Genomic DNA, 27,434 nt, shown 5'->3' with positions numbered 1-27,434 from the left:
TTTGCAGTGAACACACAATGATGTTTCATTCGGGTAGTTTTCTCTTCAGATAATTTTACGGGTAAAGTGAAAAAGGGCCTGAAAAGGGATTTCAGGTATAAGTTGGGGAATTTTCTGTTACGGCATGTAACACCCCTGGCATCGTCTTCCACCTTTCGACATGGGCTTCTGTTGGGTGGAGGCTTCTGCAGTGCAGACGTGCGTGGGTATACCGGGTTTCCGCCTAAAGAGGACTATGTCGAAGCAGAAGAAATATCAGAATTGGCGAAAAGTTTCTTGATGCAAGCGGCCACTTCTGCCGCCGCGGTGGCTCAGTCGCTATGGTGCTCGGCTGCTGGCCCAAAAGACGCGGGTTCGATCCCGGCCGCGGCGGCTAGAATTTCTTTGGAGGAGAAATTCTAGAGGCCCGTGTGCTGTGCGATGTCAGTGCACGTTAAAGAACCCCAGGGGCGCTATGCTGGAAGTCCCGAGTTTGCTGAAACTCAGAATCTTCCCGAGCTCTGGCGACACCCTCAGAAGAGTGAACTAATGGTAGCAAGACAAAATCCCACCCTCGTCACGCCTCAAACTTCATTGGGTTATCTGGATATATTCCGTGCTTTATCATCACATCGGCGCCACCTCATGTGCTTCTTGGGCGGTCTACAAAGAACGGGTCACGTGAGCCAACCGCCGGTGCACTTTTCATTTGTGTGTCGCTCCACCAAGTGCACTGCGTGTGCAATTAGACAAACAAGGTTTGTTGAATTTTATAATGCACTTAATACACCTTTATAAGCATTTTATAGTGTGCAAGATTTAGATTTAAAGCGCTTTGGAGTGATTTATGCATTACTAAATTTTGCTTCGTACCGCCAGGGAACGCTACCAACGCCCGTCATCAGCTGACCGCCAATGGCGACGAGGTACATGTGGAACGCTGTGAAGGCTACGGAAGTAGTCCGCAAAAAAAAAAGAGAGGTGTATCACTCCGCGCTGTTCTGTGGCCGTGTGGTCTAACGCGTCGCTCCGGAGAGTGACAGGCAATGGGAGCGCGTGGGTTCAAATCCCGCATGGTGAAACGTGGCGTCGTCTACAGACGAGATCGATACGCACCCCATCACTCCTCGCGCACATTTATCCAGATCTTTACAACCCAAACTGCAAGCACTGTGGCCAACGTGCTACCTACGATCACATCCTGTGGGACTGCAAAATAGAGCCACCTCCGGGTGATCTAGTTACAGCTCCTTCTCTCGAGCGGTGGGAGACCGTGCTGGCTAGCTCTGACCCCAGAACGCAAGTTTTAGCAGTGGAGTGGGCTGACAAAGTCGTCGAGGGCTATGTACTCTCGACCGCTTAACGCGACCTCTTGCCAAGCTCTTCCCGGCGAATAAAATGTTTTACAATCAAAAATTCTCACATTTTTTTTTTCACCGCCAGTTGAATTTCGCCTGACTTGAATGAGAAAACTCGTTTTATTCAGAATCGCTTGAATATTATGCCGTGTTCTGAAATGAACTGCATGCATCTGTTCATTTCATGCATACCGCGTTAATGTGAGCTGTCCGAAATTCGTTGTCAATGAGCTCGCACCGCCTTTTGGTCAGCAGTGGCGGTTATCTTCCTGATTCTGCAGCATTGTGACTATACTTTTTAGATGCAAGTGAGAGGTTTGTGCGAAAGATGACATTCACTCGTCGGATTTAATTAATTAGCACAGTGGTGAGTGCTCTGCAGTGGCCCGATTAACAAGTGGCCATCTGCAACTTTCGATTTCGCCGTTGCCGTGGAGCCCACTTTTTTTTTTGTGGGCCTCTCTTAAGGCACCTGGCATGTTATGAATTGTTCTGTGGAACCGGTTAGCGGCTGATCCAGTCTTCGCCAAAAGAGTCTGGGACCGACTTTGGCACTGTGCTGTAGAGTAGCCGAAAGGACTTGGCGAGAACAATTATTTTTTTACTGATTGCAATGTTCAATGCATAATGTGCCTTCCTCGTGAAATAGTTGGCCTTCACCATGTCAGGGCTGGACTTCGAAGGGGCCTTTACGCCAATGTAGGTCCCGTGGACGCATCCCACGACGTCTGTGATGCCGCCGCGCAGAAGGAAACGCTCCTCAAGATACGCCCGCTCGGCCGCAGTCGTGGGCAAAGCGAGCCACCGCTTCTGCACAGCCGCGTCGATAAGCGCGTCGGAGACGTCCCTCACACATCAGCTCTCAGTGCTTTATTGGCGTCCAATAAAGCGGTCTGCGCCGACGCTCCCCTGGAAGCTCCCGGTCGCGAACAACCGGAGGGCGCAGAGGACTTGCTCTTCGACCGAAAGCGAATGAAGCCCGATACGCACTCTCCGCAGGCGTGGGTCGTCGCCTAACTATTTACACAACCATCGCACCGATTTTTTGGAGAGACGAAAATGTCACTGAAATTCGTCGTCGGCCATGGCAGTAAACGGGTCCAGCCAGCCGTACTGACATTTGCCGTCAGAGGAAGCGATTACCCAGGCCCCAGGCTGCTGCTGCTGCCGCCATGACAGTCCCGAGATGAATTCGGGGCACTTCACCGTTCACGAGTTTAGCTCCGAGTTCACCTGTCAATCCAAACCATTGGTCACGCCCCCGGCGTGCCGTACATAAATTATAGGCGTACGCGCTATCGGTGGCCACTCCCAACATCCCTGCCGGCTACAGGTATGCTGCGCGGTTGTGGTGATTGCCGACAGACATCGACGATGTTGACCATCGAAATATAACAGGCAAAACGGACGTCATCGCTGATAAATCTAAGCACCTCTGCGAAGGACAGGCAACGTGGCGAAAGCCGCCGATTTTTTCGCTCGCATACCAAGATTGCACAACACTATAGCCTGTTGCAACCACGTAAGACACAGCACAACGCTGAAGGCGCGTCACACCTGCTTGCAAGGCGTCAAACACGGAGCACGACGACGAACCGGTGCTTGGAGCACGTCCTACTCCAACAACATCGCATCACAGGTGTTTGGCTTGGCCGTCCTTTCATCGGTGATAAAGATCAGGATCAACGTGTCAAACACATCTGGGATCGACAAAGACCCAGTGTTTGTAATTTCCAGCACGCAAGCACTGCGTACTTCACAACCGTAACACCTTTCTCTGTTATAAGTCCGATTCCATTATTACAAACAGGATCCCTCACCTGCCCGAATGATATTAATGCTATGTCCCGGCGGTATACAACGGCGATCGACGATAGTGACCAAACCATTCCGCAAAACCTTGGAAGTGCGCGACGTTAACAAATACTACGCAGATACGCGCGCCAACCTCTTCACAGCTTTTAGTCAGCGTCTGATGACATAGGATGAGTTGTGTCGCTGGGTAGCACGCTCTTCGCATCCGCAGTGCACTAAAGAGGCGTTACACACAACAGGCATACGTAATGAATCATTGAATACAGCCAAACAGCAATTTTTTTTCTCACAGCGCATCACGGCCGCTCGCACGACCAATTTCTACCGCTGAGATTCGCCAAGAGCGTACTAAAAACAATGGTTGGCCATAGCGGGGTGCGGCAGTGGCCGTAGCAGCGGAGAACTCCACCTGAGGCCACTGCAGAAAGCAGCAGTGACGCGGGGGTGCAGTGAAGTTCAGTTATTTGCTTTTGTTTATTATGCAAGCCAGAAGATGCATGACTGTTATATTTTGATATACGACACAATAAAATATATTATCGCAATGGCCGAAAAATAAGGCAGATTCAGCGTGTAGTAGTTGCCCAGTCTTTCCAGTCGAAGGCAGCGCTGCCGGTGGCGTGTCAGCGCAGGGGTCTCTCGTTTTTGACACGGTGGGTTGCCGCTCTAGTTCGTATGCAAGCCACGCGGCAAGCAATGGCCTCACTATCGCCTCTAGCGGCAGAAAGTGTCAAATCTTTGTTAATTTCCTAAAACTATGCTTTTCAACAACGCTTCATTGGATTCAGATTTTAAAATACATTTGGAAATTAACAAAATGTTCATAATGTTATCTGTTGCCTTTTAACGTATTCGAGAGAAGAGAAAGGGTTGATACAAGAGTGCACCTAGTGCGCACTGTTCGTCTTCGGAAATGGAGAGACAGAGAGCCTGAAAGAGAAGACACGCCTTATGCACGCCTTTGACGCGCCCGAAAAGGCGTGTCAAACTGCTAGCGGCGAGTGTGCAGATAGATAGCAGATAAGTCACGATTTCGCGATTGCTGATATGGCGCTGATAACTTCAGGTAGCGCTGCGGCCTGGTATTGCGCAGTGTATTGTGTTTGAAGTGTGAAACAGGCGCGCAGGGTGCGCTTGTATCGCCTTTACGTGGCTTTATCTCTACATTTTAGTGTCCGCTGCCTGCGCACGTTCCGCGCTATCTTCGTTCACTGACTGCCGTCATCGCAAACTCGGATCAAACTCGGGCGAGCGCCAAACTCGGGCCTTCCGGCATAGCGCCCCTGGTGGTCGAAATTTCCGGAGCCCTTCACTACGGCGTCTCTCATAGCCTCAGTCGCTTTGGGACGTTAAACCCCACAAAAACCAAAAAACCAAAGCAAGCGGCCACTTCTGGATTGTTTGTAAAGTATTTAACAAAACCAAGAGCAGCTTAGACAATAATGTGTGCTAATAGTCAATTAAATATGTTGAAAGAAGCAACCAGTATTTAAAACCTTTTGTTGAATAACCCGGTTTCTACCAAAATCTGAAATAAAAAAATAGTGCCCGCGGTTTTTACCCCACGAATTCCAGAAAATATAAAATACGAAAGCCAATTCCTGTACAGTGTGCACTGCGAGAACACATCCTCTACCACTTAAAAAAAAAATAATTACTGCACAACACACGTAATACGATTCTGATAACTGAATTGCGTCGCTAAATTCAGACCGTCGACACTACCAAAAACTTTCCCAAACACCAAAACCGACAGTGTGCAATTGTTGTTCCTTGGTTTTGCGCCAGCGTTATAGTGCATGCGTAGTACAAATTCCGAGTGGGCCACACGTTGAATCGAAGGCGCTGCCACGGCGGTCAGCGACAAATAGGTAGGTGTACGTTCTAGGGGCAATTTCTTGTTTTAGTTGTTTATTAATCGCTGTCATGTTGAAGAACCACGCGGAAAACGCCATCGCAGGTTCAAAACACCGTTTTTTTCCCACAGTAGGATGGCCGCTACTGGCTTACCTTCTCCCGTCCCTTATAAAAATGGTCTATAGGCTGCTTATAGACTTTTTATAGACTCTATTGCTTTCCTATAGATATTTCCTTTTGTCTATTCATAGTCAATAGACTGTCTATAGACGAAAGTCTACTAAAAGTGTATGGCCATAAATCTATAGATTGCCTATAGACTGTCTCATTTGCATTGCATATAGACTAGTCTATACGATTTGTCAATAGAGAGTCTATACACTTTATAGAAAAAAGGCTATGGTCATTCTTTAGGCTATCTAAAGTCATTTTTGTGAGGGACAGGCATGCATACGCGACCTCCACTCCAGCAAGAGGGTACACCCTCTCCGCCCGGTTGACCAGCTGTTCCAGATGTGAGAGTACGGAGCTGGTCAGTCTCTCCTCCCAATAGTTCCAAAAATGCGGACAAATGGTTGTATGCTACGTCTTAATTCGTGATGTTTTAGCAGTACGCGTTCGATAAATACTTTTCTGGAACGAAAATCGGGGCGAAACCGGAGCAGAAGACTTGCAGCACGGCACCTTTTTCCCGCCAGAAGGGCTTGGCGTAGTAGATGTTCATCTTGTAGGCCGACCCGACCGGCGTGCGCTGGATGAGCTGGTTGCGCAGCGACGGCAGCGGCGGCTCGTAGTGCAGCTTCAGCTGCATGGGCAGCGGGATCGCCATGATCACGTAGTCAGCCTGCATGCACGGTGTAGAAGCGCAGCGCAGTCAACGCGTCGTCCGCTGCCTCACCTGGAAGCTTGCACTTTCATTTGACACACGGAGGAACGCCTGTACATGCTTTTCGGGGCTGAACAGCGCATTTTTGCGTTGGCTGTCACAATACGCCAGTCACGGTGCTAAAGCTAAAGCGAGAGAAGTTTAGTGAGTCTGGTCCCGGATTTTTCCTTTGCCCTTTCCCGTCAACATACGTGTCTGCAGCAACACAGCGTCATCACTGCGGAGCGGTCGCACAGCGCAGACGTTCCCTCAACACCATAGTTGCCTGCTGTGTCCACTCGATCACGTATGACCGGAGGCGTCCGCAGCGCTGAGGGGGTGTGGTGTCTGAGGGTGATGCGGGTGCAGGCTCGGTAGGACAGCGGCATGAGAAGAGAGGAGATGCGGAAAAGAAGGGGGAGGGGCAGGTGAGCGTGAATTGAAGGGCCACCACCCTAACTTCAGACTCCAAGGGCTCTGGCACTGGAAAAGGCCCTAAAAAACCTGCAGACTCATGTGTTCGATCCCGACCGCGGCGGTCGCATTTCGATTGAGGCGAAATGCTAGGGGCCTGGGTGCTGTGCGATGTCTGTGCACGTTAAGAGCCCCAGGTGGTCGAAAGTATCCGAAGCCCTCCACTACGGCGTAGCCTGAGTCGCTTTGGTACGTTAAACTGCATAAACCAAACCTAATTGATGGTTTCGTCGCTTATAACGAGCACAAAGCGAAGGTGGTCGGTCCCCAACTTATGGAGAGACCAACCCCCAGGCCTTAGGTTAAGCGCCTACCCTGCCGGGGCTTCATCGCCTAAACGAAACGTACTGGCTGGGCAATAAACCCACTCCTGATTATGGCCCTTGAGAGTGGTCAGCCTGCCCCTATTTAACTGCCTCGGCCTTCACCATTTGTAATATGCACTGACCATCCTGATGTACGGACCTACTAAACTACGCAAGAACAATAATAGAAATGGGGCCTTTAAACCCCATCTCAACCTCAAAACTCTACCAACCCTTCCGTTCAGCTCTCTTCAACACTCACTTCAAGGCAGGAGAAGTTGGAAAGGTGAGGAAGAGAGCGAAAAAACATCATAAAGAAGAAGCGTAAAAGAAGAGAGAGATTGGGGAAAGGAAGGAGGAAAGGAGGAGCAGAAAAACTTGGGGGAAATGCAATAAAACGCTCCACTATATTCAGAGCATAGAGGGAACATGCCTGAGCGCATATCTTCTTAACACGCCTCCTAAATAGAAACTACTTCAACATCATATAATAAGTGAGTTAGAAACTAAAGAAACTAAACTTTAAACATTTTGTTTTAACATTTAGATGACCTGTGAACTATAAAGAATAAATAACAGCGCCCAGGCCGTGAGGAACATTTGTTATTAATAACACCATCTCATACCAAACTTACCCAATGCAGCAAATATCAACCCAACTTAACAAACCAACTCAAAAAGCGCACACCATACCTAGAGATAGCAAATCCTCATCAGGCGCACTTCATTAGCTGGTTTCGCCCACAGGAAGGGTACTCAGCGCAACACTCATCTCTCACAGCCCAATTATCAACGCTTTAGCTAGAATCGCCATTTCCTCCCACCTCCTACCTCCCTTTAAGACTAAAACATACACACTTGTTACATCCGTGCCACCATTCCATTCGAAAACAATAGCACTCATAGTAATGGAAACCTCATGCAGCTAAATAAAAACACCTATATAATCAAATGCCATACCTGTAGTAAAAACAAATAATATAATTCGTAAAACCAGCAAAAACACAAGAACAGCAAACCTATTTCTTTACTGAACGTAAATAGCACCCACAAAACAAACACTTTTCTTTTTTCGGAAAGGGGGGGGGGAGGGGGGGGGTAATTATCTTCTTAGATTCTGTTCCAAGAACTTTTATCCAAGTCCACAGTAACAAGAGGAACAAGGAACAATCCACCAAGAGCAGACATTCTATATCCAGACGTAAGGAGCATTACAAATAATTTAATTTCGATAACTGGCCCCGCAAGAAAACAGTTACAATTCACTACATTTTTTAAAGGAATAAACAGCGCAAAGAAACACGGACACACGAATTGTGTCCGTGTTTCTTTGCGCTGTTTCTTCCTTTTAAATGCATTACCAACTAGCCCGGAACCTTGTCCTTCTGCATTACATTTTTCTAACCTATTCCTTTAGAGTCCCATCCCCCTTAAGTGTCCTTACTTTTCATTATTGCCAATTCTTTTCTAATTATTTTTCTTTGCATTTTCTGCTATGCCAATTTCTTTTTTTTTTAAGTCCGTTATACTTCAGCGGCATGGGTCGGAAGGCTTTATTTTAACTCTTTTTAATGAGTCCCACCGTAGTAAAACAAGCAAAACAAGCGAACACTGGGCGCCTCTGGCCCTAGCGACGCCTCTGCTGCACCCAACACCTTGCCCACTTTCCGGTTCAATCCACACTCGCTCCGATTTCTTGATCCGCTCAGACGGAAAGCTCTTCTCTCTCCCCTTTTCCATATATATGGAGTCAGTTTCTTTGAAAGCTTGCACATGAATTCTTAGTATGTACACTACTGAGCGCATAAGGATATTATAAACAAGAATTGCACAGTACAAATCGAAATAATGGCCTGGCTTAGCATATGGTTAAGCCTAGGATGCGAAGCATACCGCCGGCGGAGGCTGCGCGTCCGCAAGCGAGCGCACGAGTTGAGCCCCCGCTTTCACGGCTGTTGTGACGTCATATCACGTGGTGCGCCGATGTAGGTCAAGTGGTAGGCACGCGGCCGTGCGCGGCGCAGCAAGGAAGAGCTCGGTTGTGCGGCTAGTATGCTTCGCATAAAATACAATGGAACGGAGACAGTGAAGCTACTCTCCTCCTGCATGGGTCACTGAAGGGCGGATTCAGGGGGTGTCCAGCAGACGCACATAGAAATCAGCCAGTCACTCTCCCCGCTACACCCCCCCTCTCTCTCTCTCATTTCCCCTAAATTCACAATGTTTCGTTAAACAGAGAGGCATTCTTGACTCCGCAACACTTTTTTCAAAGCCAGAGCAGACACTTCGTCATCTCTCTATAAATATTCTCACTTCTCCGAAAGGTCCACGCTTCGACAGCAGGGGACCGCATTGCGGCTCACCAGTACACATCCAGTCGATTCCCGTGCGAAAGTCACAGCGAACTCCTCGGTTACTTTGCCACCGAATGAATCTTCTGCTGCCGAGCTGCTCACTCACCTGGTACTCTCTGCCGTCGATGACACTTACGATGACCCCCTTGTCGTCCTGCTGGAGGTCACACACCGGGGCGTCGAACTCGACCTTGCCTGCGGCCAGAAGAATGTCAGAAGTGGCGCCTGGTGACCTTCATCGCTTTTAAGAACAGGGCGCTTAGATCACGCGACACAAGTTGAGGTCGTGTCAACTCGCGGAGTTGTCTCGCCTTGTTCTCGAGTCCGCATGACCTAGCCCCATTATACACACTGTTGTCAGTCATGTTCAGCAGCAAAAGCGAACTTAGCTCGTGCGCCATATGTCGTTGCTTCGTACAAGTGTTCCCCCAGTTTTGCAATGCAGTTATCAAACGCAGAATAACTTAAATATTTAAGGAGTGCAAGGAAAGACAAGAACAAAACAATACGTGAGGAATACGTATGAGGCCTAGGTGAGCCCACAATTCCCTCGAAAGAGTTAAATGTTCGCGATCGACCGAGCGCCTGGTAAAGCACTGGCATGCCGCCGACATCTCATAGCAGTGTCACCCCTGTAGTCAGCAGCAGTACTTCGGCGTCACTGGGTCTGATCATGTCGGCGGCTTATAGTATAGGGGCTGATGCCATGACTGAATTATTTCTCCCTTTTTTGTTTGAGAATATGGCAACAAAATGGCATCGCATTATGTGTGCGCGATAATCGTGCACTGTTTAGAGACACACGTACCTTGCAGGAGCTGCAGCAGCCTTTCGCAAACTGTCATGGAACCGTTTTCGAACTTCCTTTCCTGCGAAAAAACCGGGATTATGAAACATGTTCACATGCCTGCCACCATACATTATGTCAGAGTACCGTTATCTGTCAGGGTACCATTACCGAGGCCGAGAGATGGCGCAGCGGGTGCTTGCGACATGAAGAAAGAGCGGGAAAGTTAGGGACTCGAAAGCGTGCCGCAAGGGTTGGGGTTGGTCCGATGTTCAGGGGAATCCCCCAAGATGGAATAGATGTGTAATAAGGGAGTGATTACTTGTTAGCATTGGTAGATCGATACTATGAAAGGTTGGTAGAGTGACTGCTCCGGTCAGGTGGTGGTCCTGGGCTCGAACCGCAAACTAAGACGAGTTTTTCTTCAACTACAAAGCTTCTGTGAAAACTGTATAGCCTTCTTTTGTAGCCGTATGGCTGCGTTAGGGTGGATGCTAATTAGTAATTACACCCTTATTATTGTATCGCAGAAGTCAGTGTGAGGAGAGTGTGGTCTCGTGCGCGAAATGATGCCGGGAGAAGCGATTACGGTGGTGTAAACCGTAGGACTGGCTTGTCACGACTTAAGAAGTGAGTCCATCTTTCAGCAAATACCGTTATTCCACTACTGCGGCCTATTGTTGACCAAATTGTTCGCATTAAGTTGAAGTGGTATAAACGCGATGCCAGGGTGAAGAAGCATCCATATCGGACAAATATACTGCAAAAAAAGTAATGCAGATGTTGCCGTCACTAAATTCTACTCTTCTACTGCATCTGTAAAATTAAAAAGAAACAACTTTAGGGACACTTAAGCTTCGCCTTAAGGGTGTGACGCAGTAGCGTTCATGGGTTAATGCCCATATATGCGGGATTGGTAGCTCTCGACTTGACATTCATAGATCCCTGGAAATCTTCATACCTCTCCTGGCGCAGTGGTGCAGCGGTTAAGCCATGCGGTTAAGGATGCTGGGAGAAGCGATTACGGTGGTGCCACTGCCCTGCGATGGCAGGTGCTGCCACCGGTGGGGCTTGTGCTTGCCGCGGTGGTCAGTTCGCTCAGAATCCGGGGACAGGTTGTGATGACGCCACAAGGTCACGTGACCTAGGTGGCCCACCTTGGTCGCCGGAACAACTTGAATAATCAGAGGGCATTCGCAACGTAGTCTATGCAGACGATATCACAATTAGGACAACCAGGGGTAATTTAGGAAGAATGGAAGAAATACTTCAAGAAGCAGCTACAGAACTTCAGAATCAGAACTTCTTATAATAACACAGAGAGGGGAAGGTGCACCAGTAGAAATCAAAGTATGCACGACGCTGTCGTTCCAGAGGTGCAGACGGTGCGAATCCTATAGGATTATTAATGAGTAGTAAAGGGGCAATGCAGCAATGATTAATGAGGTCCGCATGACATGCGAACAAATAATTCGAATGATCTTCGGCATAATTACTAGGAAAAGAGTTGCGGAAAAAAGATTCTCTTCGCCTTATTCATGCTTTTATAATCAGTAAAATAGTCTATGTGGCTCCATATCTTCGGCTGAAGAAGAGCGATTTAAATAACTTTTATGTAATAATCAGAAACGCGCATAAAAAGGAACCGGGACTATCTGATAAGATATCCACATAACGTCTCTTATAATTGGGAGTACACAATACGGTAAGCGAACTCATAGAAGCTCATTTAAGAAATAAATACGTTAGATTAGCGGGGACTGCAACGGGGTGGAGGGTGTTGGATGACTTGACACCCCTGCCACACCAGACCAATGCGAACTATTCAGAAAGAGCGGAGATCCAGGCTCAAGATGACTCCTTTCCATAGAAACATGCATCCGGAGCATCACTCGGCAAGGATGATTGCCAGAGCCAAGGCGATGAATCGGAGCTACAATAACTTAGACAGGGCCTTCCTCGTAGATTCCGCGGGTCCCATGAAAGGGATCTCAGTGATTTCGGTAATCCACAACGAACAGGTAGTCAATGGATTATATGTCAAACGAGGAGAAATTGCAGAGATGGAAGAGGTAGCGGTGGTGGCCTCACATCCTACATCAGAATACATCATAACAGATTAGCAGGCAGCCCACAAATGCTGTACGTGGGGTAGAATTGCACAGCAGGGCTGCAGAATCCTGCTACAGTCCAGAGCTTGCACATCCAATAAACAGTTAGTGGGAAACGAGCGCGCAATGCCGCCGCTCGATCATTTCTTCCCCACCATCCCTCTCTGGAGACGATGACTCATTTCAGCATTTGATAACCTATGCCGCCATTTTACACCTACACCTCACAAAGCCAATCTATCTAAATCCCGCTAAAGGTTTGAACAAAGCTGAAGAATGTCATGTTAGGCAACTGCAAACTGTCGTTCAACAATCCGTCTAAGCTTCACAAGATAAATTGAGAAACTTTTAAATCAGAGAGTAAGTCCCGCGGCCAATACGCAGACTTAAATCATATATATGGTATGGGCCTGCCAGGCTAATCGTTCTTTAGATTTAACAGAATAGCCAACGTGGGAAGGATGGGAAGCAGCAGCCCTAGCCGCTGGGACCTCGAGGATCAACCAGACCTCGTTGAAAGAGCACGTACGACTGCATTTTGCCGACGGAATCCTGGACTGAGGATCCGACCACCTTCTCCTATTTCCTCTTTAAACCTTTTCATCATCACCATCCGAAGCAATCAAACGCTGCACCCCTATTTCTATTGCTTCTTTCAGGCCGCCGCGGTGGCTTAGTGGTTATGGTGCTCGGCTGCTGACCCGAAAGACGCGGGTTCGATCCCGGCCGCGGCGGCCGAATTTCTTTGGAGGAGAAATTCTAGAGGCCCGTGTACTGTGCGATGTCAGTGGACGTTAAAGAACCCCAGGTGGTCGAAATTTCCGGAGCCCTCCACTACGGCGTCTCTCATAGCCTTAGTTGCTTTGGGACGTTAAACCCCATAAACCAAACCAAACCAAACCAAACCTTCTTTCACTCGCGCACTTTCTTCCCTTCCCTCATGGCGCGGTTGAGGCGTCCACCGAGAAGTACGAAACAGTTACTGCGCCTTCCCTTTCCTCAAAACAAAAAATTAACAATCCCAACCCCCTGCCTCTTGGTGCCCACGGCTTGCACGGCATACGCTCTCACCGCAGATGCGATTGCTAAATGGCTGTCCGATCAGAAACGCAGGCACCACAGACAGAGCAACGCTAAGGCCTTACGAATGCTCCGACGAACTTGCGGCCAAAGCAGAAAGTGTAACATGCACTCCCGCCTAACAGTGCAGCAGATGTGTGATTGCCCAGCCTACCACGCCATCAGCAGAAAACAGCTCAAAAAGCGTATCACCACATACTGTGCTTGGTCTAGGCCGAGCAGCGACGCTTGAGCTCGACCCACGCTGCGCTCCTACTGGGAGTTTGCACGTGAGACAGGCATTGACCGTCGAATGTGTCCCTGCTCCCCCTCTCCCGTGAATAGGTATTTGTGGTGGCTCTATTTAATAAGCATTGCGCATTACTCACTCACTCAGTTTCGCTCTGCCAGTTACGAGGCCAACGTCGACGGCTTTAGCTCAACCTACGAACGTGCGCTTGTGAGCTGCGCTCTAAGAACCGTAGCTTGCGCTAACCGCACGCACTTTAAATTCGGGATTGTCAGCCATCTTCCCAGAGGATGAATCGTCACGGTGGACGTAAACCAGGGGGCTCATTTTGTGTTAAGCGTCGCAGTTAGCGATCCAACCTTTCAACTTGCGACGTGGAGTTGAACCAGGAGTCGCGACGATACAATCTCACTTTTTTTTTGGGTACGCCCTCGATTTGGCTTCGAATAAACAGCTTCGTGCATAGTATTTGAAATAGCTTGACAACCACCCGCCGTCTAAACACGGTGGCCCTAGTTCTCGATGGCCAGTGTGCTGAAAGCTTTTCCAAGCACTGCTCCACTTTTTGATAAGTTAGCGGGCTTAAGCAATATCAATACAGGGTCCTAGTTCTCTTGCGTATCTGCTATACGTTCCATTGTTCTCGTCTGCCCCTTTGCCAATGTTCAACGTTACCGTTTAGAATATGTTCTCAAAATTCCCGCTCTTCCTTAGTCGCCTTTCTCTCTCTTTTTCCGTCGCACTTCTATTTTGATGGAGGCGAAGCGCGAAAGACGCCATTGTGCTGTGCGATGTACTATTCTGTACTATTCTGGAGCCCTCCACTACGCACCTACTTCTCTCTTTCTTCTTTTACTCCCGCTTTCTTCCCTTCCCTCACGGCGCGGTTGGTTGAAGAGTGAGACAGCTACTGCACCACTTCTTGTCCTAAAAACCTTTTTTTTTCTTGCTGTGCGATGTCAGTGCACGTTAAGGAACCCCAGCTGGTCGAAATTATTCCGGAGCACTCCACTACGGCACCTCTCTTCTTTAATTCCCACCTTCCTCCATTTGCTTACGGCGCGTTTGAGGTGTCCCTCAAGAAGCGAGACCGTCACTGCGGCATATCCTTTACTTAAAAAAATTGCCTTGCTCCTTCCAACGGCACCGCTCATCTGCTGCTGATCCTGGAGCAAGTTGACGTTCGCGGCGACTTGCATACCTGGGCTCCGTTGAAGGTGCTGCACATGCGGCGGTTCCCTCCGCAGCACTTGATGTACCACAGCGCCCAGAGCAGGGACACCTGGCTAGGCTCGCTGGACAGGTTCACTTGCGCCAGGGCGCTCAGGTAGTCGCGGCAACCGCTGCATGAGTGAGCATGTGTTTGAAGACGACGACACGCACCCGCGGTTAGTACGAGAGCAGGGTTGTCGAAGACAAAGTATACATCTTTCGAGGGGTCCTCTGGTCAGCTGCAGGGGACTGAGTGAACATGCATGGTCGCGCGTTCGTGCCCACTTATAACTGCTCTTGGGTGAAAGCCTTCTTTTACTTAAAAGAAAGAGTCGTACGATTAGACACTCGCTTCAGCAATAATATTTTTGTTGCGCAATGCGGAATTTCAATTTCGGAAACACAAACTTCGGTGATCCATATTCAAATTAATGGCTGCAAGCAGTCAGGGTTCGTTCACACGTTATCTACCATACTCCTTCAGCAGTGCTATCATTCTGCATATATGCTGCAGGCATGTGCAGTATCGAAGAAGTATATATAGATACTGTCTTTCGGTACATTTTCTGCATCGATATTAGGTAACCGCTCTCGAAAAACGAAAGTATTGGATATCGGTATCATTAACGGTAGCTTTAGACCCATTGGTTGCCTCGATGAAGCTTGTAGTTTCGTTCCAAATACAGGATTGGTAACTGTTGCTTTCCTTTTTTCGGGCATTGGGGAAGTTTTTAGTGTCATAATGAACCCAAAATTAACAAGCTATATTGATTTTGATCGAATATAAATAAAGCCAGTCAGATTTGTTGCGGATTTGTTAGCGCCATACCTAAGTTATATTTTTAATCTATCACTCACATCGGATATTTTTCCTGCAAGAATGAAACATACTAAATTGTCGGTTATTTCCAAAGAAGGTGACAAGAACAAGTTGGCAAATTATCGGCCTACTTCTATTATTCCTGCATTTTCAAAGGCTCTCGAAAAAATAATGCTTAAGAGAACTGATGAGTTTTTCGCAAAACATTCCTTATCAACTGACAGTCAGTTCGGATTTCGAAAGGGCAAATCCACGGAATGTGCTTCACTCTTGCAAAAGGAAATTATTTTAGGGAATATTGAAGCGAAAAACTTGACGCTCGGTATTTTCGTCGATTTTACCAAAGCATGCGACCTTCTTAAGCATGAGATACTGAGAGGTATGGCGTCCGTGGTCTTTGTCTCGAAGTTTTTTGGTTTTACTTAAGCATGCGTATGCAAGTCGTTGTGGTCGATAGTTATAAGTCTAGTTCCCTTTTGATTCAGTGTAGTGTCCCGCAAGACAGCCTTCTCGGTTCGTTCCTCTTTATTGTCTATGCAAACGGCATTGCAAGCATAGCCCATAACGTAAGTCGTATTCAGTGCTCTGATGACACAAGTCTCCTCTGCCGACAAACTAATTAATAAAAAAAATCTGCTCCTTTGTGCTCTGCACGAATAGTCCAGAGCTAATGGTTTGGTAGTTAACTCTAGCAAAACTAAGACTGTCTATTTTCGGCCCTTCAGCCTGGATATCACTGTAAGGAATGAAATGAAACTAGAAAACAACGTTATTAAAATTGTGGACAGGTTTAAATCGCTAGGCGTCGTTTTCGACTCTCACATGAAATAGTCTGAACATGTATTGCTCATTGAAAGCAAGCTTTCTAAATCTGTAGGCTTCCTCGCTAGATGTCTCGAATGAGTTTCTCCCGAAACATAACCGTACAATTTACCACAAAATATGCCAGTCGTACATAAATTACTATCACCATATTTGGCACACAACCCTTAAAAGAAACCTAAATATCATACCGCGCCCCAAAAAAAGGCAATTAGACTTTTCGCTGGTACGTGTTACACTGCTAATATACGTGTTACACTGCTCATACGTGTTACACTGCTCATAGGTCACTTGAGGCAAGAAAAACTGTGACATAACCACGGATTCGTCATTTTAAGTCACTACAATGTTATAGATACCCTGCCTCAAGAGCCGGAATGACAACGAATATTGAAGCAGCGTTTATATTACAATTGTTTCATGCCTCATGTGACCTGTAAGCACACTTTGACGTCACAGTCATCGTTCGGCTGTTAAAACTGAAATTGAAACATCATGGCATGAAAATTCTATTATAAATTGTTTAGCGGTCGTAAGCGAATATCATATGGTGATTCATGCATAGTGCTGTGTTCTGCACCATTGTACAGAAGAAGACATGCCACCAGAATTATGCGTCTATCCTCCTAAACCCTTTGTGAAACAAAAAGGTGGTGAGCAATACACGCTGCCTATTCAGGGTGGCATATATTCATGCGTAATAGTTTATTATGAAATATACGAAATTTGAGCTGTCTAGTGTTAACGATTCTCGTGAAAAAAGTGGGACGTATGCGTCCCACTGCCCTGTGAAAGCATTTGAAAGTGGGTCATATGTGTCCCACTGAGCAGTGAAAGAGAGCAGCTTCAGAAAAAACAATTTTTTTCATATGACAAGAACTTAGTGCAGGCATACAAACAACAAATGAGAGAACATACAAAGGCCTACTTTGTATCAAAAAATTATTCGAGAAATGTTGATTTGACATCCACTCACTGTCGACATTCGACCAACAGACATGCCTGCAGCAGGCTACTTTCCGTTTTGAAAACGCAGAAAGCGAATTGCACAGAGACACTCTAGAGACTTTGCATGTGGACCGTGTTCTCACTTAACTTGCTTTCTTCAGGAAGCACCGGATTATATAAACATAATAATATAAAACACAGCCGACATATATCGCTAAAAAGTTGTGCATTTACTTGCAGCACAAATTTTTGACGTACCAGTATGGGCATGACCGAAAAAAAGCAGTGTAAATGAGACATTTAGGGACTCGTGAGTAAGAAATAAACTTTTGATTCTTACTACGCATCATTCAAGGCCGATTCACACGACGGTCCGTTCATCCGCGGCCCACGCACTACGTGTTCATGCGTCACCACATTGAGAGGCGCGCTGTCGGCTTGCGCCCTGGTCAGCGCGCCTCTCAATGTGCTGACGCGTGAACACGTGATGCGCGGGCCACGGGCGAACGGACCGTAGCGTGAATCGGGCTTTAAAGGGAAACTGCATAGGTTTTACAAATCAACGAGCTTAAGAGGGTCGAATGTGTAAAACTTGCAGGTAAAGCATGCGAAATCTTTTTGGGCTAGCATTTTAAATAGTGAAGTAGTCGCCGATTAAAATCCGGACACCCATTAAGCTTCTCCGCAGTGCACAATGCCAAGTGGGGTGTGCATGATGACGTCATCGAAGGTATCGGTATACATTTCCAACGCGCAGACGCCTGCTTTGAAGAAAAAAGCAACGCTACCGAAGGCAAACCCTGCCGAGAGTTGTTTGGCCGCGTTAATGAGTCAGGGCAGGGTGTGGCTGACGACAGCTGTAATTTGAAATGATACCTTCCGTGACGTCACTCTGAACTTTCCTGCACACCACCAGTGCATTGAGCAGAAGCGCAAAATTCAATCGTCGATTACGTCACTATTTCAAATGCTAGTGCAAAAACAGTTGGCATGCTTTACCTACAGCCTATATAGATTTGAATCCTTGCATATCGCGAAATTCTCAAAAAAGTGCTGCAGTTGCCCTTTAACGGCCGGAGAGTGCGCCAGACTCCTTAGTAAAACACGTGCAGCACGCGCGAGTGGAACAGTTCGTTTTAGATAGCAATAAGTGCTGCCACCAAGTGAATACCTTTAAAACAAAAGCAGAAAACCTTCTTTGAACATCCATGAGGTAGCGCGAGAAAAAATAAACGCAATAGAAATACTGTTTTAATACCTAGCGTTGCCGGTTCGTTTTCCATGCACCGCTCGCGCCTCTATTAGCTGAACGTAATCGCATGGTTGAAAAGCACCCATGCATTACGGAGAAGCCTGGCAGTCCGTCCGTACACCTAGTGTTCTCGTACTTTGCGGCATTTTATTTTTCCCGAGTGTACATGTTCACAGAAAACGATGTTTTCTTATCAAAAACACGCCAGTTTATCACAAGTGTTCGCCGACTGTTCAAAAAAAGTTTGTGATTGTGGCGTTTACAGCAGATGGCTCAACCCATCCACACGTGGCGAATATTTTGTCAAGCGGATTGAGCCTGCACTTTCTGAAACCACTGCACCAAGTCCGCCTCCTGCATTCAAGAGTTGTGGCTTTTCCTCATAAATTAGATGCTCGGGAGAACAATATGGCGGACCTACGCGCAACTCTAGGTACATGAAATAAGAAAAGGCACCGTACAGTAACTCTAGAACACAATAGTGTACCAATATAGGTTTGGTTTGGTTTGGGTTTATGGGGTTTAACGTCCCAAAGCGACTAAGGCTATGAGAGACGCCGTAGTGGAGGGCTCCGGAAATTTCGACCACCCGGGGTTCTTTAACGTGCACTGACATTGCACAGTACACGGGCCTCTAGAATTTCTCCTCCAAAGAAATTCTAGCGGCCGGGATCGGGCTTGCAGGAGCATATACAAGAACACTATCAATGGAGTAGTGGTGAAGCATCACAGCTCAAAACATGGCGATAAAAAAAGTGGGACGTATGTGTCCCATGGTCCCACAAAGTGCTAAGATTTCAGCCATGACGTCTTGCATACTGTTCGACGGTCTTTGTTGGCTTACTACTATCCTTGTTTTAGACCCTGTGAGGCTCTACGGTCCCTTTTTAGCCATTTAAACTGCTCGCGCTCTCTTCCACTCATCTAGGTGCGCGCGCGTGCAGCGCAGCGGCGCGTGACCGAACTGTTGCTCGACAGATGTGGCACGTGGTCGCTGCGGTGATGCCCTTGATGAGGGCAGCGAAAGCAGCGCGCGGGAGATTCACGCGGAAGCGCCGCTTGGCCGCGGTCAGCCATTCGACGGCCATCGCGATGTACTAGAGGGACGGCAACCTACGAAAATAAAGTGAGAAGGTGGAACTGGCCTCTGCAAAGATGGAATAGCTGTTTGGCGTGAGTGGCTGCTACGCAAACAGCCAGGTTTTATGTGTACAGTCTTTGTCAAAAGTTTAGAGCCCAGGGGGTTTGCTTCTGAGCCTTGTAGTGGGACTCCTGAAGCATTCGTGGCAGCCCTACCCATTGGAAAAGGACCAGAAATCTTTTTACCTACAGGAAATTTGGAGCGCTGGATATGCATTACGAACCACACAGTGTGGCTCAGAAGCAAACCCCCTGGGCTCCAAACTTTTGTCAAAGGCTGTACATACTGTTTCAAGCCCTTGTCGTTGCCGCTTAGTCCCATTCACGTCCCACTGTATTTTTAGTTCTTTTTAACTGCTCTTACTGCTCTTTACATTATGGAAGACAACAGTCACTGAAACCAAGGAGCATAGGGGATGCTTTTTTATATTTAATTTGTGGTTTTTCATTAATGGGAGATTAAGAGGGTAGTTATCTTATACCCCTGCCAGACGAGCAAGTTTAGTGTCATTTTCAACGAATGACACTCGCCTGTAGTGCCATTCGCATCGTGTCACACGTTGAACTTTAATGACACTCGCTGCTGAACGCACTCGGCAAGAAGTGAGTTTGGGAACTCACTTCACTTTTCCCGAGGGGCGAAGTGCATAGCCTCGGTAGCAGCGTTTCGAAATTAGATTACAACGTCGGCAATAAAAATGGCGTTTTATTGAACGCAGCTAATTTTTTTTTGCCCTCTTGTTCATGTAAACTTATTTGCGTTGCCATTAAATATATATACTGCACATATTCCGACATTCTTGTTTTCAGCTGCAATAATTTTTTAGGCAGCCGCAGCGGTATGGCTATGGCGGCTAGCATGGCGACCGTAGCAACACATTAACTCTGGTAGCAACCATCTGCAACCGTTTCGGTGTGACGGTGCAACAGTGCAGTGTTTGCAATCCAACGAGGTTCTTTGTCAGTGCAGTGCGTGTGTGCAACATGGAGTTCTGCGCAGCGGCTGATGCAAGAAGAGAGCGGGCGTCAGCTGCGCAGAAACGTTATCGTCGTGGGTCGCCATGATGCTTCAAAAAGTGAAGCACTGCTCCTGGCTTGTCTCGTCTTGCGAAGCCTTTTTTGTAATCGCCAATATTGCACAAAGCTCCTTGATAATCATAAAAAATTGCTTGCAGTTTGGAATCTACTGTACATTAACTGTACATTAAAGCTTTGAAGCGCGAAAAGTAATATTTTTTGTGCCTTACTTGAAAAGCCATCGTCACCACCATCAATTCCGAATGACACTTTATTTTTCCGTGCAGCAGCACGCCCGAAAGTGTCACTCGTTCTGGAGAAGTGCACTTCGTGAAAGTGTCACTAAACTTGCCCGTGTGACAGGGGTATTAGACAAATGGTTAGAAAGCAGAAGAAAAAACAAACACATGCAGCCGGTGGGATCCGAAGTCACGGCCTCCGAATTTGGCGTCCGGTGCTCTACTAACCGAGCTACGGCGACGGCTGTCCAGTCTTCTGCTTTCAGGGGTATTTATATATACTCCGGGACTCAACCAACTGGGCTACGGCGACGGCTGTCCTATCTTCCTCTTTCGGGGGTATTTATATATATACATAAATGCCCCCGAAAGCTGAAGATTGGACAGCTCTTGCCGTAGCTGAGTTGGTAGTGTAATGTACCGTGTATTTTAACGATACTTTGTACTCAGAAAAAGTGTTCCGCATATTTTGAGGCTGCTGTGAGTCAGACTTTGAGCCGGCGCCGCTCGCTCAGGTGGTAGTTCACTGAAACACAAAATTAGGCGTGGTTTAGCTCTGGCTAAGCCTGGTCAGTTGCATTAGGTCCGACGCTTTTCGAGTCGTGCAGCGCGTTCTTCTGCTGTCTCTCGGGCGCGTTGTCTCTTTCTAGTTTGGTCATATCGCCGTTGCTTCTCTTTAGCTCTCCCCATAACGACAAGGTCCCACCGAGGCGAAGCGCGCATATAGACCAGAATCCAGAGCCGCTCCTGGGCGCGGCCATTTTCCGCCGACTGGTGCGCCGCGGTGCGGGCGTTTCTTTGGGGACTGCGGGACGGCGGCAGATCCGCGGCCGCGCCTGCATATAGCCGCGCTTCGGGCGCTAAAAAAACATTGCCGAGCATACTTCCGCTGCGTGGCTGTGTTGCAGGAAGTATTCACGCTATCAAAGGGAGCACATTGATGCGTTTTAATGACATTTAGTTTGACATTCACGTGAATTGTGCTGACGCTTAGAACGCGCTCCTGCTTATATCGCTACCGTATTGGTGCTCCACTGCAAAAAAAAAAAAACTTTTTGCTCAATATCAAGTATTTGGTGTGCGGCTAGCTTGCAGTTCCAATTCCCATGCACTCTTAATCCTTCGACCATAAAGTACCACCCACAAACAGGGCTTTCTTGTCACATGCGTGGTGCGCCAGATTATCAAAACAAATTACCGCTGTGAGCTTAACAGAGTCGCAGCGTCAAAAAAAAAAAAACAAAATTTCTCATGGTTTATGCAACCTGGCGCATAAAAACGTACTTTTCCTCAAATTATCAAAGCTTGAATAGATATTAGCAGCGAATCCAGCTTTCACGAATTCTGAGGTCCGAAGTCGCGTTCATTTTATTCGGTAGCTCTCGCCGCGTGTGACAGCGTTGCTTAGGCGTTTGGCTAAGTGTGAATGAATGTATCAAAATCGCGCATTTTCCCATGATTAAGGTAGATAGCAAAAGCACTACGGTAAACCCTTTACCCCCCCCCCCCCCCCCTCTTTGATCCCTATGACATGCGTGCGGAAAGAGGAACTGAAATCGGTAGCGGTCGTGCTTACAATCCTGTGCATGAAATGTGTTTAATGGGAACTAGAGCAAGCTCAGCGCAAGGAGGTGAGCGAAAACACGCGCTTCATCGGGACAACCGTCAGTCTGCAGCTCGCCTATCTAGTTACTACACCACTGATTCAAATCAATAAATCCACATTCCTGCGCCTAAAATTATCATAGATGATAGCACACGTAAAAGACGGCAACAAACGACACGCCAGCGCAGAAATCTGATTAGAAGTGCCGGTTTCCAGTCCGCACGCTACCTGGCCGACTACTCCGCGGGAAAAATCCTTGCTGTTTGCAATACTATTCCAGAATTCCCCTAAGCAGCACCGCCGCACCAGCGGCTCGGTGGAGCAGCGTCGCCGCTGCGGTACCAGCGTTTAGAATCCTGAGCCAGCAGAATATTATCATTGAAAAACGTAGCGCGAAAAACGAGACACAGAAAAGGTGAAGACAGGACACGAGCGCTAATCATCAATATCATCATGATGGGCCCAAACAACGAGACAGACGCGCACTGCCTCGCCGCACTTACTCACGTCCAAATGAACGGAAAAAAAACTCGCAGATGTCACGTTAACGACTAACTGCGCGCAAGATAACCGCAGTACTGTCTGGTAGAGGGAAAATGTGAGTAGTGAGGCACAGCACACACCCTCATAGGTTATAATGAAGCACTACAACGACAGAAGCGAACACGTAAACATGCATTCTACGCGCGGCGCCGGCGCGACCCGCAGTCCATCGGTCCGCGCGCGCCGATAGATGGCGACTGGTGTCGAGAGTAAGGGCGCGCCAGCAGCCTGCGTGTGAGGGTAAAAGAATCTGGTCGCCACCTCCGGCTACACTGTGCCTCCGGCGGAGAGCACGCATCTGGCCGGAGCGAGCGACTACGCGCGCGGCAGCGCAGCGGCGCGACGAGGCTACGCGACGAGGCGAAAACCTGGCGTAGTGTTGCTAACGCAACAAAAAGAATGGAGTTGAGTTGGGAAGAGACGATACCAACGCCTTCGGCCTAGTCAGTCTTCCTAGGTTCGTTGTTTGACAGATAGACGACGTATATGCTGCGCTTCTGCACGCTCAGTGACAGAAGGAACGGGGTGATAAGCTCACTATTGTGGTAGAAATAACATCCATTACCCCTATCTCGTGCTGCTGTTGCCAACAGATGTGGAAGACTTTCAAAGTCATGCTCAGGAGTTTGCAAAATATCTGTTGTTGACTTTGTCAGCACGATGATAGTCACGCAGTCTTCCACACTTTCGTCAATGCGGTCAACAGTGCCGGCAATCCAGTGCATCAGCCGACGCATTCTCAAGGGGCACTAGAGAAACTACAGTTTCTTAGCTATGCGTCCAGGAATCTCATCATGCAGACGACCCGGAACAGGAAATAAAAGCCTTATATACGAAGCACACAAACTGCTTGGATTTACCCCTCGCAGTTTTCTGAAATGTATTGCTGTTTAGAGCAAAGCATGATGATTTTGTTCTCATAAGCTTTTGCAACCAGGTGCAGTCTAAATCGTGCTCACGTGTAATCGTGTAGTCTCACAGCGGTGTAAATTATGTTTTTTGCCCAAAAAGAAGTTCCGAGACGTGCATACTTTACGCCCTGCACTTCGCAACCATTCTTTTGTTTTTTGCTTTCTCGCATAAGATGGCTTTATCTGTAACAAGTGGCAGCAGCACATTACCGTCTGTTGAAAACAAATATGGAAGCCTCTGGTTCACTCCGTTTCTTATTACTGGCGGGCAGTGGCGACGGGGAATTGGCTATTTGCCACTGACCGCACCGCTAAGCGTCGCCGATGCTTGCACAGCATCTCATAAGCTCGTAAACAAACGACAAAGAAATGAAATTAGGCACAACTGCTTAACGTTAAGATAACTCTTACAATTCAAATTTGTCACGTGTTAAAGGGCGTAGTACATGCTTATGCATTTTCTCAGCTGCCGGTCACTTCGGTTCTACGAAGCCTTTTTCTCGTGCAAAAGAGTCTTCCGCTTCGTCTATCTCGCGCGATTTTCGTGTGTTGCTATGCTGCGGTTCGTTACCCCGTTAATCTCTTTCTCTGTAGTTAGACCGCTGAGTTTGCGCACGGCACGCATTTCTGGCAACGTGTCGTGTGCAAACTTAGGGACTAACGGCGGGTTTTGAGGACTAAAGTTATCTTTGCTCTCCCTCTAGGTCGATTTTTTTAGAATGTAATACACTCAAGATTCCAGAAACCAGGCAGAAATTCCTTAACTTAATTATCAGATCATATCACCAGCTTTATTAATATTAGATTTCTTTGATGTATAGAAGTACTGTCGATACAGTATCGAGTATCTGTATCGGAAATCAACTATGGTTCTCTATCTTGTATCGATTACGGAAATACGATTTTTGATGGCATTTGGTATCGGTAGCGAGGATACTTTTTTGAAGTATCTTGCACAAATCTTGTGTGCTTTCACTTCGCCGCAGAACAATCAGGGACAGCGCCAGGGCAATCGTAGTAGGGTGGTGCGGAGAGCAACGAGGGAAGGCGTCATATAGCGGGCGGGCATGATATTATTGAGCACAAAATAAAATAAATAAAGTGAAGAAAATTGAGCGGTGAGAGCTTCAAATACTCGTTTACCAGGAATTCATCTTCGAGTTATAAAAAAATAAAAACGTCGGCAAATATTTGGCGCACTCGACTAATTATTGCGGTGGTCCACCGCTCTCCCTTGGCGCAGTCACTGAGAATCTTGGTGATACTCGATTCTTCATTACCTATTCCCTCCTTCATACCTACAGGATAAACCACTCCATCGCATAGCGAGACATGGCTGTATCCGTAGCTGCGCACACCTTATTCCGAGCAGCTTTCGGCGCTTGTTCTGAAGTCTTTCAAATGTTCAACGACTGTTTCGGAACAGGCTGCTGGCTAGCAGCATTAAGCAGGATTTGGAGTGGAACTCCCTTAAGGAGCGCCGACTAGAGATTAAACTAGAATTTCTCTACCGCATTTATTTTAATAAAACTGCCATAAACCCTAAAGCATATTTGCTGCCACCCTATTTTACATCGAAACGGTGTGATCATGAATGGAAAATACGCGAGACGCAATGTCGTACTGATGCTTTCAAGCACTCTTTCTTTCCGCATACCATCAGTAAGTGGATTAAGCTGCCTCATGCTGTTGTTGCATGTCAGTCTGAGAATGCTTTTCGTGCACTGTTGTCTAGCCTGAGGCGTGCGTGAATGCTCACTTATACTTTATAGACTTTTCTGTTTTTCATTGATACTCCCAGTAAACCTGACAGATGTGTACTCACAGTTGATGCCACTACTTCCTTTCTATTTTCTTCTTCATTGCCATTTTATCACTGACTGGGTAGCCCATGTTGTTTGTTTGAAATGTATGTAGTATGTATCCCCCTTGCAATTATGCTGTCACGGCGCTGCAGGAAATTGAAATAAATCAAATAAATACATAAATATGTCGCAGTCAGATCGAGTATATGACTGATGAGTAGAATTAACGCCTTTCATTAGGGATTCATTACATTTATTTTGATTCGTCGCGCGAAGTGGCCTATGCTTCGGACCGTGGAGCGGAAAAGTCGCGCCATTCCTACGTTATCTGATCATGCCGATTCGGTTTGGTTTTGGTTTTATGGGGTTTAACGTCCCAAAGCAACTCAGGTTATGATAGACGCCGTAGTGAGGGGCTCCGGAAATTTTGACCCGCTGGGGTTTTTTAACGTCTACTGACATCGCACAGTACATGGGCCTCTAGAATTTCGCCTTCATCGAAATTCGACCACCGTGACCGGGATCGAAACCGCGTCTTTCGAGTCAGCAGCCGAGCAGCATAACCACTGAGCCACCGCGGCGGCTCTGGTCATGCCGGTTCGTGTACGCACTATCTGCTCGCTTACTTTGTCCAGGACTCTTTCTCGAAGAAGCTTTGTAGAGTCATGGCGTCCCACTCTTCGGCGTGGGGGCAGTTCCAGGGATCCACGGCGGGGATCTGCGGGACAAACTTTTCATATATGACTGAGAACAATGGTACGAAAAAACGTTCGAAGCTTAATTCCCAATTTTCGCGCAGGATGACGACAGTCGAATTTTATTTTATAGCCTCCGATCGGCACCACGCACCTGCTCCATCATGATGTCCATCTTGCGCATAACGTAGTTGATGTCGAACCATGCCAGTGGGTCGTGCAAGCCAAAATGAACCCACGTGCTTTCGTACGGAAAAGCCTTGCCCTGCGTATGCATGAACATGGCATATAAGACAATCAAAAGCAACAACAAAGTACGCTATTGAACACTTACACCGAAGCGCGAGGCCGACATCTGTACTGTCACATGAGACAGAGAGAAACCTGAGACTTCTCTGGATAAGAGCTCCGATACGTCGGCATTAAAGATTTAGGATTTTAACTAGCACATAGTTTGCACCAACGTCATAACAGCCGCGATCTTTGAGATCAGAAAGCGCAGCGAAAACACGGGCATTTTGCTAATCCGCTTATTGACAACCGTTTCCCACGTACACTGTGGAAGCTAGCCTCAGTGCCCAAGAAGGCCAAAAATGGCGCCCGTGACGTCACGCAATAGCTATCTATGCGTGGGCACAGCTCAGATGAGAAACCTACCGCAGTGAAGTGTACAATCTTGAGGTCATCGAATATCTTGTACGTGTCCACTTGCAGCTCGTTGGCCAGGCGCAGGATGTGGTTCTGCGTGGGGCCCACGTACGAACCACCCAGGTCCACCCAGCCGACCTGTTCATTCTGGTGCGCCGGAGGTGAAAAAAAAAGGGGGACGGGGCAATGTTTTTTTTCTTTTATGGGGAGTCAAAAAGCATAGTCATGGTAGCGCGCTTACAGCGGACACCTGAACCTCACCGCGAGGAAATGGCCGTTGAAGGAGAGAAGGTGAGGTATACGTATGGTATGGTATGGCGTGGCGCGTGGAGGGTTGAAAGGGGCTCTGAAACAACTTCCGAGGAGAGCACATCAACTCGCTCAATCCCTGCGTTGTGTTGTCATGAACACTTGAGCCAAATAATACATTTCTGCACGCAGCAGGTAACCCACAGTCACGCGTGAAAGTTGGCGAACCCTTTACGGCGATTTTTTCATGCTCTCACCTTCCTCCGTCGCACCGCTCCTGCAGTTCAGAGATGCCTATTGGTTAGATTCTTTC

The 27,434-nt window shown here is 47.6% G+C and overlaps 1 protein-coding gene across 2 annotated transcripts in view; it reads right to left on the bottom strand.

The window, feature by feature from the left end:
• Positions 1 to 27,434, bottom strand: part of LOC149341867 (amine oxidase [flavin-containing]-like) — a 61,675-nt gene that overhangs the window by 14,993 nt on the left and 19,248 nt on the right. For both annotated transcript variants that reach the window (XM_089544107.1, XM_089544108.1), the window contains 7 exons: positions 26,882 to 27,019; positions 26,379 to 26,489; positions 26,156 to 26,247; positions 14,416 to 14,557; positions 9,816 to 9,876; positions 9,114 to 9,202; positions 5,694 to 5,853 (listed from right to left, as the gene is read on the bottom strand). In XM_089544107.1, the coding sequence (XP_089400233.1) occupies positions 5,694 to 5,853; positions 9,114 to 9,202; positions 9,816 to 9,876; positions 14,416 to 14,557; positions 26,156 to 26,247; positions 26,379 to 26,489; positions 26,882 to 27,019 (793 nt within the window). The remainder of the gene's footprint in view (positions 1 to 5,693; positions 5,854 to 9,113; positions 9,203 to 9,815; positions 9,877 to 14,415; positions 14,558 to 26,155; positions 26,248 to 26,378; positions 26,490 to 26,881; positions 27,020 to 27,434) is intronic.

This window comes from Amblyomma mixtum, chromosome 5, assembly GCF_055824585.1.
Source record: "Amblyomma mixtum isolate Tamu chromosome 5, ASM5582458v1, whole genome shotgun sequence".
NCBI classification, from domain to species: Eukaryota; Metazoa; Arthropoda; class Arachnida; order Ixodida; family Ixodidae; genus Amblyomma; species Amblyomma mixtum.
This window is presented reverse-complemented; position numbering and strand designations above follow the sequence as displayed.